At 39.1% G+C, this 19134-nt stretch overlaps 1 protein-coding gene across 8 annotated transcripts in view; it reads left to right on the top strand.

Annotated features, from left to right (window-relative positions):
• ZMYND8 (zinc finger MYND-type containing 8) overlaps window positions 1–17815 on the top strand; it is a 48673-nt gene extending 30858 nt beyond the window's left edge. For 6 of the 8 annotated variants that reach the window (XM_064673674.1, XM_064673679.1, XM_064673675.1 and 3 more), the window contains exons 10-21: window positions 190–305; window positions 683–1164; window positions 1515–1655; window positions 4011–4163; window positions 4884–5387; window positions 6109–6483; window positions 7842–8032; window positions 8941–9021; window positions 9536–9614; window positions 11313–11552; window positions 11713–11870; window positions 13266–17815. In XM_064673674.1, coding sequence (XP_064529744.1) covers window positions 190–305; window positions 683–1164; window positions 1515–1655; window positions 4011–4163; window positions 4884–5387; window positions 6109–6483; window positions 7842–8032; window positions 8941–9021; window positions 9536–9614; window positions 11313–11552; window positions 11713–11870; window positions 13266–13373 — 2628 coding nt within the window. In that variant the 3' untranslated portion in view covers window positions 13374–17815. Of the gene's footprint in view, window positions 1–189; window positions 306–682; window positions 1165–1514; window positions 1656–4010; window positions 4164–4883; window positions 5388–6108; window positions 6484–7841; window positions 8033–8940; window positions 9022–9535; window positions 9615–11312; window positions 11553–11712; window positions 11871–12161 lie in introns of all 8 variants that reach the window. The other 2 variants (XM_064673676.1, XM_064673681.1) reach the window with 2 other exon arrangements.
• Window positions 17816–19134: the final 1319 nt, after the last annotated feature.

Below are 19134 nucleotides of genomic sequence, written 5' to 3'. Positions count from 1 at the left end.
CATTTTGTTCTCTCAGGATTTATATGTATATAGTAAAATGGAGTCTTGTATTTGGCAAGTGCCTTGAGCATGTTGGATCTTTATTGAACCTAAGTAACGTATACAATTAAAAAAAAATCGTGTTTATTATCAGATTTGAAGGTAGTACTACTTGCATTTTCTGACTGTGTGTTTTGCCTCTTCCTCTAGAGCAATCCCCACCCTTTGGTCTGGGCTAAACTCAAAGGCTTTCCATTCTGGCCTGCTAAAGCACTGAGGGATAAAGACGGGCAAGTCGATGCCCGTTTCTTTGGCCAACATGACAGGTGGGAGTTTAACCAAAGGATGCCTTTGGCTGTGCTTAAAAAATTCCTGTGGTAATTTTGTGCACTTAAGAGTTTTTGTATCCTGTCTTTTGAACCTTGACCCTAACAAACTCTGTAATAATGTAACATACACGATTTTAGTTCCTTACATGATGTCTGTAGAATGTGAGCCGTGTTTGTAAGATTTGTACATACATAATCTGGTGAGTATGCAGGTTAATTCCTGTGTCTGTGGTGTGCTGTGGAGAACTGTAGGTTCTTTGAAATGATCTGAGGTGTGCATATCTTTATGATCAGGCTAAAATAAATTAGTATGTGCACAAAAGTTGCCAATGTCAATCCACAGTGTGAAATATATTTTTCTGTTTTATATATAGGGCCTGGGTTCCAATAAATAATTGCTACCTCATGTCTAAAGAAATTCCTTTTTCTGTGAAAAAGACTAAAAGCATCTTCAATAGTGCAATGCAAGAAATGGAGGTTTATGTTGATAACATTCGTAGAAAATTTGGAGTATTTAATTACGCACCTTTCCGGACACCATATACTCCCAACAATCAATACCAAATGTTGTTAGACCCTGCAAACCCAACTGCTGGAACTGCAAAGACAGACAAACAAGAGAAAATCAAACTGAACTTTGATATGACAGCATCACCCAAGATTCTGATGAGCAAGTCTATGCTGAGCAGCAGCACAGGCCGTAGGATTTCACTGACAGATATGCCACGGTCACCAATGAGTACAAACTCATCAGTTCACACTGGCTCTGATGTTGAACAGGATGCAGAGAAAAAAGCAACTTCCAGTCATTTTAGTGCCAGTGAAGAATCCATGGACTTTATTGAGAAAAATACAGGTAAAAAAAAAAAAAAAAAGTGGGATACAGGACTTGGTAATGCACTAGGTCTATTCCATGTACTTTTTAAAGACAGGCTGCATTATGACTTGGGTTATGAAGAAATTTTAGGAAAAAAAAGTGTTTAACTTCTAGTATTGCAAATAAGAAACATCAATTTTCTCTGTCAGGTTGAGAATTAATAAATAATCTTGAAAAGTGACCAAACCCTTTCAGTTTAAGTAGCAGAAAATAGTTGTAATTATCAAAATGAATGGAGAGTGGAAGTAAATACAGAAAGAGTTAGAATTGTCATGATTAGGAGGTATTCTAGTTTTAAATCTATCTTTATTAATTTTCTACTTTTTCAGCTTCTCCAGCACCAACGAGAACAGGGCAAGCAGGGAGCTTGTCAGGCAGCCCCAAACCTTTCTCTCCTCAAGCATCAACACCAATTTCTTCTAAGCAAGAAAGAACCTCCACTCCAGGAAGCATTCTGAATCTTAATCTTGGTTAGTCTTGACCTTTGAAAACCTAATACTCTTATAGCTGAACAAATTGTGGTGGTGTCAGTGCAACGTAATATGAACAAACTGACTGGTATGTGGCTTTAAATGCACAAGGGTCTTTAAATGAGGCACATTTGTAATTGTTGTTTCATCAAATTTGCTGGGGGTGGTTTTGTTTTGTTTTATTAAAGGGAATTTCTGTTATTGTTACTTTGTGTTGATAAGAAGTAGTTGAAGAATGTTTGAGTTTTTTTGCTGAACTGTACAAATGTTTCTAAACAGTAGGTAAGTTTCTAAAGGTTGTAATTACTCTTCACCCGTCAGTTTCTCAAGTGAATTGCTGGCAAGGTTTTCTTATGATCTTTGGGATTTGGGATTTACTAAAGCTTCTTCGGTCTTGCTGCCTTCACATCACCTCCTCACTGACCATCCCTCTCTAGGGAGATAGATGGATAAAGGCAATTAGCAATGTTTCTTGATGTCTTGAAACTCCCTAGAAGTAAAGTTTGGGATTGCGGAATTTTGAAAGATGGAGTAGGTAAGTTCTAAGTTGGTAAAATAGTTTTGAAAGCCAAACAGGTGTAACTCAGTGTCCTCAGCTGTGCTTTGTTCCTGTGAGTGTTCTGATTCAGTTCTGGCTGCTTTTTACCTCCACGTGATATTACCCAGAGAAACGAGATTCTGCCCCTCAGGACTGGCCAGATATTTCAGGAAGGCTTGAGTTCAAATGCTGAATTATGTCTTCACTGCCTTACAGATATTCTGATTCCAGATACAAGCCCACAAGTCTGTTTTTCAGCATGTTAATCTGTCTGTGTGGACATAATCATAGAATTAATTTCTCCTGCTGCACTGCAGCTGTTTGTTGTCTCATCTGGGGTGACATTGCGTTTGGAAAAACATCAGGAAATCTGTAGTGCTGCAGTTGTTTGAGCCACAGGTGGGAGACATCAGCTGGAGCATATAACATTTTGAGTAAAATGTTATGGTCCATGAGCAATATCATAAAAGAACTGCTTGAATGCTTTCAAGTAGAGTATCAGTTATGTTTTCAGCTTTGGGGAATTTCCTTTGCTAAATATACTCTGGTGATAGGAATGAAAATGGCAACCCCTCTTCATTTGTGTCAGCTGTGCCAGACTTGGATTCTTCTGTGAATCTAATGATTCTGTGATTTAATTATTGTGTCTCACTTCCTGTGTAATGTGAACGTGGTTTCTCTCTGCAAAAACAGAAGTGAAAGTCCAGAAAACAAAGACTCTTTGTGTCTTGAGCAGAGTGCTGGGAGGATTCTGGGATCCTGCAGTTCAAACTTGTAAAGGATGTCTGGTCAGAGGAATCATTGGCTCAGCCCTTCGTATTTATGTCACTGACTTGTACATCAACAGATTATGTCTTGTAAATATATATATTTTTTAAAGTAAAATAAGGCAATACTGTGCCACTTTTAACTGCTCTGGAATGAAACTTTAAACAAAGCACAAATGCACATTGTGCCAGTGTTACCTTTTGTCTTCTCCATGGCCTCTGGCCTTTCCCAGCATATGGCACTGGCTCTTTTCATCCTACCATGAGCCAGTTCAAGGAGTTAAACTCGCCAAATGTAATTCTTCTCTTTGTCCCTTCCCCCTTCTTCATGTGCCCTTCCTCTTCCAGCAACTAACTCCAGCTGGTTTAGTGCCCTGAGCACTGATGGAGTGTCAGCACTCTTGGCAAAGAGTAAAATAGGACTATGCCACAGGGATAGTCTCTGAAATGGAAAAATTGAAGCAAAAATGTGAAACGTAGTTGCTAAGACAATTTTAGCTTTAGCCCTCTAGTATGTGTTCTTTGCACACAGTTATGTGTGTTCCAGAGTGAAAATTCTCTACTTGTAGATGAAAACTCAAGATTTTGCTGACATATATTAAAAACTGTATTATTTTATCTTTAATTTATTAATCTATCCAGTGTAACAATTTTTATATGTATTCTCACAACTTAACTTTTGGATTTTAAATGGTGACTGTAAGGATTTTTATTTCTATTTAATTTTCTCTGAAAATACTGCTACTAATAGTAAATAGCAGCAGTAGTTTAGCAGGGGTGCTGTCAGACAGCTTACAGACCTGAATGGTGATTTCTTGATAATTTCATGTTGATGGAGAAAACCTCCATGTAATTGATGCTCACATTTTGTGTCAGAGAGGAAGAATCTGTTGTTTTTAGTAAAGTAATTTTAGAATTATTATTTAGCCCATAATTTTAAAAGAAGCAAAATACATTTCAGGTCATCCTCGGTGAAATTTCCCTTATCTGGATAGTGATCTCTGTTCCTTTGGTAAAATCTTTTTTCTCAGTTTCTGCTTCTTTTTCTAGACCGTAGCAAAGCTGAGATGGATCTGAAAGAGCTGAGTGAGTCAGTCCAGCAGCAGAGCACTCCTGTGCAGCTCATCTCCCCCAAACGACAGATCCGGAGCAGGTTCCAGCTGAACCTGGACAAGACAATAGAGAGCTGCAAAGCACAACTGGGTAAGTGTGTCCCTCAAGAACACAGTGGGCATCTGAAGGATACACTTGAAAAAAAATTCTGAAATGGAGGTTAAAATAAGTTTTGGACTAGTAAAACCTTAAATATTTTATGTGTTAAAAGAAGAGTAGATGAGAAGTTAAATTTTTGAGGCAAGTAGAGTGCACTGAACTAGTTTAAAACACAGTGAGACCTGATGTTTCAGATTTTTGGCAGCAAGCTTTCATCTTTTAATCTGTTTTTGTACCATTCTGATGTAGGTAGCATGACAGGATTATACTCTTACTATTTGCTTTGTAAACTGAAAAAATTGGAGAATTGTACCCAAATTCTGTCAGCTGCACAAATTAGGATGTAAGTAAGTAACTGTCATCAGGTAAATGGTATTAGTGATTTTTAAGGTGGTTTTCTTGTGGATAAAAAATAAGTCCTCTTTGCATTTGCCAGCATTGGGTCCTGAGTTGAACAAAAGAGCTTGCAGGTGGTGGAAAAAAGCAGTGAAAGGAGGGCTATTGAATGAAATCCAAATATTAATTGGAGTATGTGGAGATTGATTCTTACACATTGTGGTACTGAGACAGGGCACTAAGTTTGTAGCTTAAGGACTGAGAGTTAAGATAATGGTATGTGCACACTTTGTTCCAGCATATGGAGTGGTTTTTTTTTGGTAATTTCAGTCAGTCTGATGTCAGCATGGAATGTACTTTCCTTCCCACAATTAGGAATAAATGAAATATCTGAAGCTGTTTATACTGCAGTAGAACACAGTGACTCTGAAGATTCTGAAAAATCCGACACCAGTGACAGCGAATACAGTGATGAGGATCAGAAATCAAAGAATGATCAAGAAGATGGTGAGGACAAGGAAGGTACAAGAAGTGACAAAGAATCACTGAGCTTGAAAAAAAAACCTAAGCCCCCAGCACAGAATGAAGACAAGGAGGAACTTAAAAGCACAAGTCCAGAAGTGGAGAAAACAGAAGAACCGGTCAAGGAAAAGTCCATTTCAGACACTGAAAAAGAATTTTCTGAAAAGGGAAAAAGTTTACAGCATCCTGCAAAAGAAAAGCTGAAAGGTAAAGATGAAACAGACTCTCCAACTGTGCATCTAGGACTGGACTCTGATTCTGAGAGTGAACTTGTCATCGATCTAGGAGATGATCATTGTGCTCGTGAAGGAAGGAAAAACAAGAAAGAATCTAAAGAACCTTCTCCCAAACAAGATGGTAGGATGAAATTCTTTCCTTCCTTTTTTTTTTCTCCTGTTCTGTAGGGCTGTTACCTAAGACAGAATTGTTACCTTTATTTTTGCATTAAGATAAAAATCTGTACTAAAACAATTTTCAGGAATGATTTTTCATTCTTTGTGACTGTGAAAAAAGGGCAGGACCCGTCACTTGGCCTTATTGAACCTCATGCTGTTGTCCCCAGCCCCTCAGTCCAGTCTGTCAAGATCTCTCTGCAGAGCCTTCCTAATCTCAAGCACATCAACATTCCCACCCAACTTGGTGTCATCTGCATTTGGTTGTCAGTGCCAGTTCACCATTGTTGAGAAAGTTTTTAGTGCCCTATTCCTTCACTTACTGTTCAGTCATTGATACTTTAGAATGCATTTTTCTCCTGATAGAAATTGGGATGACAGGTGTAAATGGTAACCCAGAAACATCCTATCAAGTGCTAACCTCTCACATAAATTCAGAGGAGGTCAGGCTGGTTTTTCTGGGTTTTGTACTTTTTGTTTTGCTTTGCTTAGTTACTGATGCATCTGAACTGCCCACCACCTTCAACTAGGCTGAAATGACTTTACTTGTAGTGTATCAACGACTTCTGAGGAAATTAATTCCAAGCCAGACTTTAAGGTATATATGGCTCTTCCAAAAAGAAGATGGAGAACCATGAATCAGATGTGTTTGTGAAAAGCTGGTGTAACATTTTATGTTTGTTTAGTTGTAGGTAAAACTCCACCCTCCTCCAGTGCAAGCACTCAGCCTCTACCAGAAACTCCAGTCCTCACCCGTTCTGCAGCCCAGACCCCCCCAGCTGGTGTGACAGCAACCACGAGTGCTGCTTCCACTGCCAGTGCTCCATCTGCAGCCACAGGGAGCCCTGTGAAAAAGCAGAGGCCTTTGCTGCCCAAGGAAACTGCCCCTGCTGTGCAGCGGGTGGTGTGGAATTCTTCCAATAAATTCCAGACATCATCTCAGAAATGGCACATGCAGAAGGTACAGAGGCAGCAGCAACAGCAGCAGAGCCAGCAGGCTCAGTCACAGCAGCCTCAGTCCTCTCAAGGGACGAGATACCAGACAAGACAAGCAGTTAAAGGTACACACTTTCTAACCCAATGTGCCTGTGGTGCCTTAATTCCCCAGTAGTGATCTCAGTGCTCCAAGGCTGCCCAACCAGGAGTTCTTCCATATTAACAAAATCTCACAGTGTGGTTCTACTCTGATAAGTTACTTTAAAATACAGCAACTTACTCACCTGCTCTTTCTGGTGTGTATTTAGAGTCATGTCTCTTTATTTTAATGAGAGAAAACTTGTGTGTGTGTCTGTGTAAATATTTTTTGCTATTCTTAGCCATCAGAGATTTGGAAGAGTGAACTGAATTAAATTCTGTACTGTAACATAAGACCATTAACTGTTCCACTTGCATGTTTACCACTCAGTATGTACAAATTGCTTCCAGTTTTATCTGACAAGAAGCTGATCTGAATGGTTTTTCAGAGTATAATTTGACAACAATGAAATTACCCAGGCTCTGTTTGTCTTTGAAATCCCTGTTGTTTAACAAGACTTTGATGGTAGTTTACTGAACAAACAGCCCTGGAAATTAGACTGTTTTCTCAACTGTTTTCTTACCATCCCTTTGCCTGAGGTTTCACTAATAGCAGGCACAGGGTAATACAAGCCCATGCTGCTGTTGCTTCACTTCACAGAACAGCAACTTTATGTAAATTAGCTTCCCTTGTAATTTCAAGTTAATAAAGTGAAATGTTTACTGCTGTGCCTGATGAATAGACATTCTCCCCTCTGCTAAAACCACTGGCATGCTGGTGATTTCATAAAGAAGAGAGGTTTAGGTAATGGCTCACATACAGATGTTTATCAGAGGCTCATTTCTGGTCCCTTCTGTGCCTGCCATTTAAGCAAGGGTTGAGGAAGTGGTATCTTCCTACTTGCAGACTGCACAAATTTGATACAGAAAATATTCAGCGAGGAAAAAGAAATGTGAAACTTGGTGAAGTCTTATTTTTAATAGAATCATACTTTCATTCACACCTTAATAATATGGAAATGTCGAAGTCTAACTTATATGTGTGCTATTAGTAGGGAGCTTTCCAGATTGAAAAGTTAGGGAGGGGCTTCATAAGGAAGTGGGATAGAAAAGTCCCAAGATGGGAGGAATACAGAACTGAGGAAGACTTTTGCACTGGCCAGTCTGAAATCATAAGTTTCAAAGTTACATTTGCTTTATTACCTTCAAGCTTTGCAATTATGTACAAGTTCCATGGCTGGGCACTGTATAAATTAATCATTAGGTGGCACCACTGTATAAGTGATGCAAGTCTGAAATGGTTATGTGCACACAGTTAAGTTTGATATCGAAGTTAGAAATTTGCCTGTTTATTTTCATAATTTCTTACGTGATTGATCCACTCAATGTTCTCTTTTTTTTTTAGCTGTGCAGCAAAAAGAGATCACCCAGAGCACTTCCACGTCCACTATAACCTTAGTCACAAGCACTCAGCCTATTTCTATGGTTACCAGTTCTGGATCTGCAAGTACACTTTCTTCCTCACTAAACACAGACCTGCCCATTGCAACAGCTTCAGCTGATGTGGCTGCAGATATTGCTAAATATACCAGCAAAGTAAGTTCCTCAGTAAGGTTTCCTTGAAATTTGATTTTGAAGCGAACTAATTCTGAAATAACCTTATTTTCAGGTTGTCATATGTTGCAAATTCATCCTACTAGGTAGGAACAACCAGATTTTGGTGAGAGTGCAGAACTACATATTTAGACCTGTCTTAGTGCTGCCATTCCAAGCCAGAGGGTGTGAGAGGGGCTTCAGCTGCTCAGGCACTTCAGACCCTCTCCTTCCCATGTTCTGCTGCTTCTTATTTATGTTACATTGTGGTTTGGAGCATTTTCTGTGTTTTCTCCTAAAGGTGTAGATGTTCCCCCAGCATCATATTTACAGCAAACAGTATTTTGTCATCTGTGTTCAGCAGAGCATAAAGAGAGTTGTACTTTTCTTTTAAAACACTGTATAACTTCATCAGTTGGTAACTTGTCATAAATGTGTGTCCATGCATTAAAACAGACACTAAGTGTTAAAGAGAAGGGGTGTTGTAGTACTTGTGTCATGACAGTGACAGTGTGGGAAGAGACATTGGCTTTCCATATAGACTCTTAGATCTTTAAATTAAAAAAAAAATCAATGTGAATACTATGTATTTTTACATTGCATTTCTTTCCCCAATTCATGGTTATATATTTTTTATTCATAAATTATATCAGTAGCAATTTCTTAGAAAAGTAGAAAGTCAAGCAGTTCACCAGTTTAGGATTAAAAATCAGAGTCCTGCTCAAAAATATTGTGTTTTACTTTCTACATAGTCCTCTAAAAGTAGACCCAGATAAATATATATATATATATAAAGATAATACATTGTTGATAGCAATATAAGCTCACATTAGAGTGGTTGAAAGGAAGTGAAAGTGGGAATCTATTAAAAATATATATCAAAGAATTATTTTTTTCCTTTTATTTTTCAGATGATGGATGCCATCAAAGGAACAATGACTGAAATATATAATGATCTTTCAAAAAATACTACTGGAAGTACAATAGCTGAGGTTAGTGTAACATTAAAAAAAAAGTTTGCATTTTAACTTCTGAAAGTTGCAAATTAGTATTTTTATTTATAGATATAAATAAAAGCGCCACATAACTATATCTGCAAAGTATTATATATGGAGACTGGCAAGAGATCCTAATTTCTGTGATGTTTTAGAAGTGCTGATTAGAGTGGTAGAGAAAGACACTGAAAAAATACCAGATTCCAGTCAGAGATTTAAAACTTGGCAATTTCAGAGGAAGCAAGAGCAAGTTTAATAGAAGTTCTTTTTGTTTTCAAACAATCCTGTGCTCTTCATGATAAGAAAATCTAGCAGACAAATATTCAGAATACTTCGGACTTTTGTTTGGGGCTTATTATGGTCTTGTCCTCATGTTAATATGAAGGAATATAAGTGATGATCAGGCTCATTTTTTGGGCTCATTTTTTTGGGTTTTTGTATAATTATTATTATTGTGTAATTATTATACACCCTCTTTATCACTACTGACTATTAAATTTTTAATGTTTAGATTCGGCGTTTGAGGATCGAGATAGAAAAACTTCAATGGCTCCATCAACAGGAACTCTCAGAAATGAAGCATAACCTAGGTATGGAAATGACAGTCCAAAACAGTGTCAGGTTTTGTCCTACACAGAAAGTGGAAATGCTTGAACTATGTATTACCTTCATCACATGATGCTACGAATTGTTGACAGAACAGAAAACCATTTGTATTGTTCTGTGCTGATGTTAGTGCACACTTTTGGAGTCTGAACCCAAAGTTACTTTATCTGTGCATGAGCAGGAACAGCTGTTCAGCCCTCTGAGACAAATTCAGGCTAAGCTGTTGATGGGCAGAATGACTATTTTATGCATCGGTGGATAATCCCTCTTCTTGAGATATTTTATACTGGTTATTTTGTACTTATTCTCATAGGAACCAGATTCTGTTAATATAGCCAATTTATAGACTGTAGCTGGCATTTTTTTTCCTATCAGCTGTTGGTGTATGGGCTTTATTTATTTAAAGTGAACAGACAACCCTGATTCAGTCTTGGTGCCAGACTGTCAGTGGAATGAGGTCAAAATGCTCCCTTAAACAGATAAAAGAATATTCCTCCTAGGAGGGGGATTTTCATCTCTACATTCACTCAGCCATATTGGCAGGAAATGAAACTCTGATTAAAATGTGATTCTTCTTAAATTATCTTTTTTAATGCACTGACAGTGGGAAGAAGGTTGCAGTTGTGTGATGAAGTCTCATTTAACCTACACACAGTCCAAGCAGCCTTAGTGTCCTCATCCACTTTGAGAGTCTCCTTTTTGCAGAGCACATCTGGAAGTGCATTAAGGGTTGATTAACTCCATACTCAGACTCGTGTCTCTGGTTCATTAGTAACATTTTGCTCTTTCAAATCAGGGTAGACCAGTTTTTCCACTGCTGCAGTCCAGTGATAACATTCTTCAGACTCACTTGGGTATGGCAACAACTCATCTGCTGTTCACAGAGCTGAATGTCTAAGTGTGCTCAGAAATAAAAGGAAAATTCTTGAAACACTTTGCCACCAGTCTGAAGCTACTGATTTAAGTAAAAAACTTTATTGGTGTTTGGAAAGTTTGTCAACTGGAGAGTTTTTCAGAAGACTCGAAGATTCACCCCGAGTCAAGGTGGCTGGAGCTGGAATGCTTTATTTGTGTTTGCCTACTTTCTTGAGGATTCTGTTAAGGCATTTCACTCCAAGTCTCCCACAGTGACTGAGATATCAATTTATAACTGCATCAGTAGTGGGTGGCTCTCAGAGCAATCCTGAAGTAAGGCTCAAACTTACCACTTTATTCATGTAGCCATGAGATTTTACATCTTTGTTGGTGTCCCTCTTGGAACTTTCACTTTTTTTGTAAAGAAACCAAGATATAATGACCATATGAGACAAGAGAATAAATATAATTTTCTGAATATCGAAGCAGAACAAGTCTAGGTTTGTAAAGACAAGTATGTTAGCAGCTGCATATGTCCTTTTTGTGTTTATGCTGGATTCTGGTCCCTTGTGGGACATGTAGAACTGAAGTGTTAAACAAATGGAAGGTAATGGTTAGGGGTAAAAACCTTGGTGCCAGAATAAGAAAAGAAGATGAAAGTCTTGCATTTGTTGAGTAGGTATGAAACAGAGGTGCCCAGACTCGGGGGATATTTTGATTATGAATTGTAATTTCATCTTGTGTTTAAATTCATGAATATTACTGGTTTGCACCTTGCTGTTGTGGGGTGCAAAATGCAAACCCACCTTTCTCTGGATTTGGAGCAGAACTGACAATGGCTGAAATGCGTCAGAGCCTGGAGCAGGAACGAGATCGTTTGATTGCTGAGGTGAAGAAGCAGCTGGAACTGGAAAAGCAACAAGCAGTGGATGAAACCAAGAAGAAGCAGTGGTGTGCCAACTGCAAGAAAGAGGCCATCTTCTACTGCTGTTGGAATACCAGCTACTGTGACTACCCCTGCCAACAAGCTCACTGGCCTGAGCACATGAAATCGTGCACACAGTCAGGTAACGGTGCTCTGGGCTGCCTGTGTCCCACCTGAGGGGTTGGGGTGGGTGGGTGGGTACACAGGGACCCCTTTCTTCATGTGCAGATGTGCCTGTGAGGAGGGACTGGACTGGTTCACAGGAGTTGTGGCTACTTTCTCTTTTTTTCCCTTTATTTTAGCTACTGCGACACAGCAAGAAACAGATACTGAAATTAGCACAGAAACACTAAATAAATCATCCCAACCCAGTTCAAGTGTGCAGTCTACACCCACAGAAACAGCCAGCACCCCTAAGGAAAAGGAAGGTTCAGCTGATAAAAGCAAAGAGAGTGTTACAGTGAGTATCATCACTTCAAACAAAAATAATGTGTAAGATTTCTCTGAAACCTCCCCCTGAAGGCTTCCCTGGATAACCCAGGATTTTATGACCATTTGCATATTTCAAAGAGTGTATTTGGGGAATCATAGAGAGTTGTGGTTTTTATTCTTCGTCTTGTCAAAAAAAAAAAAATCTTCTGTCCTCTGAGAACACCCTTTCCCCTTCACTTATTCCCAGTAAAACCTTGTGTTGGCTTGACTCATCCTTCCAGCCAAAGGGGACTGGACCTCTTTCTCTCTCTCTCTCCAGGATCCATCAGTGTAGCTTCTGGTCTGGATCTTTCGATACAAGTTGCCTTCTGATAAGCAATACTGACTGCAGCACTTCCAAGCCCTTCTTGCCTGGGGGTTCAGAGGCCAAGCTCAAGACCTGCATTCAAATCAACTTACTTTATCACCACAGACTGTCATTAGGGTACCACAATGTTCCATAACACTGATACAACAGTTCACCTGGATCTACGGTTAACGGAGCAGTTCCGAAATCCTCCATAGCATCTACTCTGATAGTATTCAGTAGGCAAGGATGAGCTAATGCTCTAATAAAAGGGACTTAACATTGCATATATAGAAAATGTTTATAGAGAAGATTCTGCTTTATAGGTAGGGCTTGACTATTAGCAATTTCGGCATCATTTTTTTTTTCTCCCCTTGCAAGATTTATTAAATGAAAAATTTTAGTGGGGAGGGGGGGCTGATCCTTCAAACCCTTACACGTGATCCTGCACATCAGTAGGAGCCTTGTTGTATTTTAAAATATTAAAGGCAAACTAATTTTGTAGTATTGTGATTCCAGCATGATGTCTCATTGAGATAGTCCTGTAGAATTGGGAAGCATAGTAATCTAGAGAGCTGTGTTCATTTCTTGACACTTTTGCTACTGTCTGGTGTTAGATCTCTGGGCTTGACATGTCACCTAAGGGAGTAACTTGGGGAAACAGATTTGAAGAGGGGGAAAAAGGATGTGCTGTTCCACTTGAATACTTTGATGAAGTTGGTTAAACTCTGACTCATTCAGTTGATGTTTGTTTGCATTGTTCTGGTGGCACAAGCTTTATATTACCGGGGAAATAGGGAATGTGAGACCTAAAGCTTGCCAGGGAATATTCCAGTTATACAAATCTGGAATTTCACATAGGTGTTCTACCTGAAACATCATGCTGTATACATGGATCATGTTCACAATATGAATTTTGTTTTATTAACAAAGAAGTAACCTGTGAATTCATTGAGATGCAGATTTTTAACATAAAGAAAACATCCAACATAAATTTCCTATCGTAGTAACAACAACTAGGTGGAATTTATGTAAAAGCTGAGGCTTCTACTGAGGTTGCCCGTGCTGTCTCTGCAGATAGCAACAGGTGTGACAAGCAACCAGCCTATAAAACTGGTCCAGGTACCACAGACCACCACCTATATTCCAACTACTCAACCCACAATTGTAAGTACAACATCATAATTTAAAGTCTGCAGCAGCGCCATGCCTGGCATTAAAACTGCTCAGTATCTCTGGGGGGTTGTTTCTGTCTGCTCTTCTATCAAGGGATGAATTCACTGGTAGAGTCTCGACTTGCAGTGCAAAATGTCTTCTTTTGCTGTGCAACATTCCACCCCTTCATTCCATTCATGATTGCAAGGATCCAGAAGTTGTTAAGTCTAGTGAAGGCACTGAGGACAGGCAGATGCCATTTCACATTATTGGTTCATTTCATGTATATACTTGACCACAACATCAATGTAAATATATAGAATTCATTTTAAATATCTTTTAAATATCTTTTTGTCTATGGTATCCTAAAGAGATTTAATTATTTCTGAGCTATGCTTGATATTCCTGTGACATCTCAGTACCTATAAAAGAGACTATGCATTTGTCAGCAGTGTCTCTGGCATGGAGTCTTGCACATTAGTGTTACAGAATGATGAGAAATTGCATTGGAATCAGACCTTTTTTTTTTTTCCCATCAAAGGCTTAAGGACAGCTGAATTCCCTAGTGTCAGTCAAAGGAGATGGGACAGAAGTAAGTTTGATTTTTGTATTTAATGCACCATAAGAGCCCATTATTTCAGCTGGTTGTGCTCTGCAGGGCTCACGTCAGAGTCAGTGTGGCCCCTGAGCTGGCACTGCCCTGGTCCCAGCGCTGCCTCAGGTGGGGTTCAGCAGGGGAGCCCACGTGTGGGTAACTTCAGTTCACTTCTGACTTCAATCAGATAATTTATAACAATAACTATGTACTGTTTTAACAGTGTACCCTAACCACACTGTGACTGGGAGGCCTGATGTGCTGTCCAAGTCCCTCTGTCTGTCTCTCTCCTTGTGCACCCCCCACCAGCTGCAGGACACACCCGTGTGTGTGTCAGTGAATACACCACATGCACGAGGACAGAGAGTGTTTCACAGCCATCATATTCCACACAAACTTAGTGGGGATCGTGCTCTTAGTGGGGATCATCACATCCCACATTCCTCACAGCATTTTAACTCCACTCCCTTGGTCTCAACTGAGAGCACTGTGCACCTTTGCAGCATTGGCCCTGAGTTGCTTGGACTGAATTACCATTAACAACAAGGTTTTATATGTGTTTAAAAATCCAACAGCAGACATCAAAGGCGTTAGGCTTTTTTTTTTGTGAAGAACTGTGAGGCTGTAAGATCCTAAGGTGGTTTTGTGTAATCAGAAAAATGGCAGTTACTTTCATAGGTTTTCTGTAACACAAAGTGTACTGAAGTTATGTAAAGCAGAATTGGAAGGTCTGAAAGGTTTCCAACTTTATTTGTGCATGTTTATAACTTTGTACACATTTGCATTAGTCTTGCACAGCTACAGACACCTCTGTATTCTAATGACTGCACGTGCAATTTAAATGATTTTAAACCTTAGTGCATGTTTAATATGTATGCAAAATGTACATATGTGTAAAACTGGCAGAGGTGGAAAATTTACCTCTCAGGGAATGATCTTAACACATTTAGGGAGTCTCGCACATTCCATATTCCGATCGCGCTAAGAACTGAAACTTAATTATTTTCATGTGTGTAAGTGTGTATATTTAAAAGGCGACTGTGGCAACCTTAATTTCCCCACCTCTAGTACTGACAGTGACTTACATAATGGCTTCTTTAGGGTTCAGTTTGCACTTTGTGTCCAACTAGGAATTCCTTCCTCTGAACAACTCCCAGTGTACCTTCTGGGCACCATTTCCATGGAACCCTGTACACGCATCTGAAATCATTACAAAATGGCAGTAATCTGGAATTCATTCAGAAAATTGGTTCCATGTTTGGTTTTGATTCTTCCTGCAGTTAAAATAATGTAAAAATATGAATCCATCATCTTTGCATTCCAGGGGATGGAACGAGTAGGCTTCTGGAAGGCACAGACTGTCTTTGTGGAATACTATTAAGACACTCGTGTGGTTTCTTGAATCAGTGTGGGGAAACATTGGGCTTCACTGAACTTGTATTTCTTCTTCCGTGTTCTCTATGGAATGTCACACTACCACTGGGGGAAGATCTGTGCATCCCTTTCAGGTTCCTCAAAGTCTCACTCCCTGTCTCTTCCACAAGATGTTGTGAACTGAAATGGATGCGTTTGTTTGATCACCAGTTGTGCATCACTGGAATTGTATTGGAACATCCTTGCAGTTTGTATGGTAGAGACATTTCTAGACTTTCTCACGTTTTTGGAGGAAGGTTAAGATACAGACTTAAGGTTCAATAAATCCTTTTACAGATCTTCCAGAGTGATGTGACCTTGACCAGATTGTTTAACATTCTTGTGCCTTTGTCTCTGCATCTGTAGAATCAATTACCACCTATAGAGATGTCCTGAAACTCCATTTGTCGAGATGTATAAATCATGATCTGTATGATGGAAGTGAAAAGTTTATTCTATATTAATATTTTTACAGGGTGTGTAAGACAGTTCCCAGTAATGCTGATGTTTTTGCTATTGATTTGTGCAAAAGTTAACTTAAGTACTTTTTTTGTTCAGATGGATGTTCTTTGTTCTCTTCTGTGTAGACTGAATGCATGGGGGAAATAGTTCCTTTTGGGGAAAAAGATTTAAGTAATGTGTAACAAGAATATACTTATAAACAAGGGTATTTTTGTACTCCAGTTTGATTTGTCAAAAACTTTTTCAAATGACAGAGGATTTTCTTAGCCCTTTTTCCTCTTCCCATGTATTAGTTTGCAGAAAATACATAACTGGATGTAATTCTGAGACCCTCACTCTCCAAGCACAGACAGTGTGTACAGTCCCTATAGCACCTCCTGTCCCTAATTCTATAGCAGTAACGAGAACACACACAAACTCTTAGCTATAGGGAAGTTAAAACACTACTTTGTCCCCTGGAACGAGGTAATACTGCGGTTACAAAGGTATTAGTTCCTGCACAAAATTGGCACTTGTTCTGGATTTCCCCTGGAAGATAAATCTCTATTTCTGTGGTCATGTTTATGTGACCTTTAACATAACAATCTGTTTCTCTTGGTTTTAATCCACAGACCATTCCTGTAGTGGTAAGTCCTTCTGCTGGGACAGTGGCAATGAGAACTGGAGTTCAGTATGTTCAGACCACAATGCCAGTCCAAGTACGAAGAGTCTAACTGCTAACAAGAAGTCCATACAATTGTTGGAATAAATAAGTCTAATAGAAATGTGAAAAATAAACACAGTTCTTTGGATTAACCTCAAAGGTTCAGACTTTAGCTTTGTGTATGTGTACAAAGCATTAATTACACTACATTAATGTAAAGCATTAGTGCTGGCTTAGAAAAGCTGAGGACAGGTAAGATCCATATTAAATCTATGCTTCTTTTGTAAATAATGTACAATTTGTGGATGTCATTAGAGTACCATCTCCTTTTTATATTTGTATTGACTTTAACTTATAAAGAGTGTTTGAAGTTGGAAAAGGAAGGTTTGAAACAGCCTTATCACAACCTAATGCTGAAAACTGGTCTTGGGAAACTGCAGTTATGCATCAAATAATACTAAGAATCTGAACATCTGTCTTTGCATTTGGATTGAAAAAAAATTCTGCACTTTGAAACTCTTGTAGAGTTTCTTTGAACAACCAAGTGATGAAGGATACCTTTTTTCAGTTGATTGCATCAGGCAAATTATGACATTTCCAATCTGTGGATCTGAAACACAAAGATTTATGTTGTTTTTTTTCATAATGACCAGACTAACAAAAATTTCATTTAGTCTAAGATCAGAAAAGTTGGAAAGCGTAACAGCAGCTGGTTGTAGAACGGTTTCTGATCACTGATATCGAAGACTGAGGAAAGTAAAATTTGTTCCTGTGCTTCTTATTTTTTAAAAATTCTCCCAAAGGACTTTGAACAAGAATTAGGTGTGGAGAAAAACACGGATCAGGAAACACGGGCAAAGGACTTTTGATGCTGGGCCAGAGCATGTGTTATTTATATGATGGAATTTCTGTTTTTCTGTAAGCATGAAGCAGTGCAGTACGAGAGGAGCTCCCCCTGCAGATGCTGTCTGTTACACTGAGACTGTAGTCCCATTTTGTATGTTGTGTAAAACGAAAGCATTGAACAAAGCAAAGGTGATGTATGTATATGAGAAAATTAACTGTATGATATCATTCCAGTACATTCTGTTGTACATTTTAGTCATGTTGATTTCTCCCATTGTTTATATAAGAATGCGGTTTGTACAGTCTCCAGCTAGTCCCCAGATGAGAGGGAAAAAAAGTATTAGAAGGAAAAAAAAAAAAAGGCAAGAACAGAATATTCATTAATTGCAGTTGTGTCAAAACTAGCCTAGCTGGCCTTATTTGTGAAGCATAATTGCTTTTAGCATATGGAAGTATTTTTTCACATTTTCTTTGTATAAAATTTGTATTAAACTTAAATATCTTTTTTGACAATTGTGTTTCTTTGTGACTAAGACAGGTGACACACACGATATGCTTTGGGTTTCTCCAATTTTTCAAGAAACTTCACAATTTTTTTATTAAACTGTTTTAGAAAAATGCTCTGTGTTCCTGGATTTCCAGTTTTGGTTCAGTCTGGAGGAATGTTCACTTCTGCACAGTCTCCAGATCACAGGTAACTTCACTTACATTAGCATCTTCTGTCTCAGAACACCTGCCAAATTTGAGATAAAACAAAGCAGCGTTGACATTGTGTAAATAAGAAGCCATTTATGTGTAAAACTCAGCAGGAGATGTTTTCTCTCAGTTTTAACAGCAGCAAAGGTCCATCACTTGTTGAGTAGCATTTCTTCACTGGCTGGACTGGGGCTGGACTGATCACACGTCATTGTTAGGTGGATTTGTGGGCTAGAAATGGGTATTGTTGTAGCCCTCTCACAGGGCAGGAATTGGGCAAGACTTCCGTGTGTGTGTCTTAATTAGAAGTTAGAAGAAACAGGGAGCTGTAAAAGAGCTGACTAAAATCTTACTGAGAATATTGTCTGAAGTTCCTACTCCTGTAGTTAACCTTGTTCCAGGCATTTGTGAAGCAACCAAAGTTAATGTTCCCAGTGCTACTGTGTTTACAGAATGGCACAGATCTTGAAATGATGTTTTGGCCTCCCCTGTGGAATTTGGATGCTGGTATCACTGCAATGAGCCCTTGTGCAAGGAGGAAAAGGAAAGAGATGAACAAGACATAAATTGCTGTAGGAAACCCCGCTGCTTTCTGACACCTTCCTATTTGTGACAGTCTTTCTTACAGCAGGAAAACCATGAGGAAAAAAATTCCACCACATTTGCTGCTCAGCAGGCCCTGAGAGCAGGAACACCTCTGCTAGAAAAGTCACATTTTGGATGGAGTTGTGCTCTTTACAAATCCCCCAGAGCAGGTAGAGGGGTTTGGTCGTGTGGCTGTCGACACACGGGGCTGATGTGTCACAGCTGCCATGTGGCTGCTGCCTTCTGAGCCAGAGACTGAGACTGGATTAATTTAAGATCAGATTTTCTGCTTTAGTTTGGCAGAAAATCCCCTCTCAGATCCAGCACTGTTTTCTCTGAATGTTTGTAGAGATCAGGAGTATCCCTCAGGCTTGTGTAGCACTTGTGTCATATCTGTAACTCGTTTGATCTTATTAGATGAGGGCATTGTAGCACTTGCTACATCTCTACCACCTGGTTCCAGGGTGGCTTTGATCCTTCTGAGGTTGTCTGGTGCCACAGTGAGCAAGAATCAGCAGTTTTCAAAGTGAATGAGAGAGTCATCCAGGCCC

Source organism: Pseudopipra pipra, chromosome 17, assembly GCF_036250125.1.
Source record: "Pseudopipra pipra isolate bDixPip1 chromosome 17, bDixPip1.hap1, whole genome shotgun sequence".
Lineage (NCBI taxonomy): Eukaryota > Metazoa > Chordata > Aves > Passeriformes > Pipridae > Pseudopipra > Pseudopipra pipra.
The sequence above is the reverse complement of the archived record's forward strand: the minus strand, read 5'-3'. Positions and strand labels throughout refer to the sequence as shown.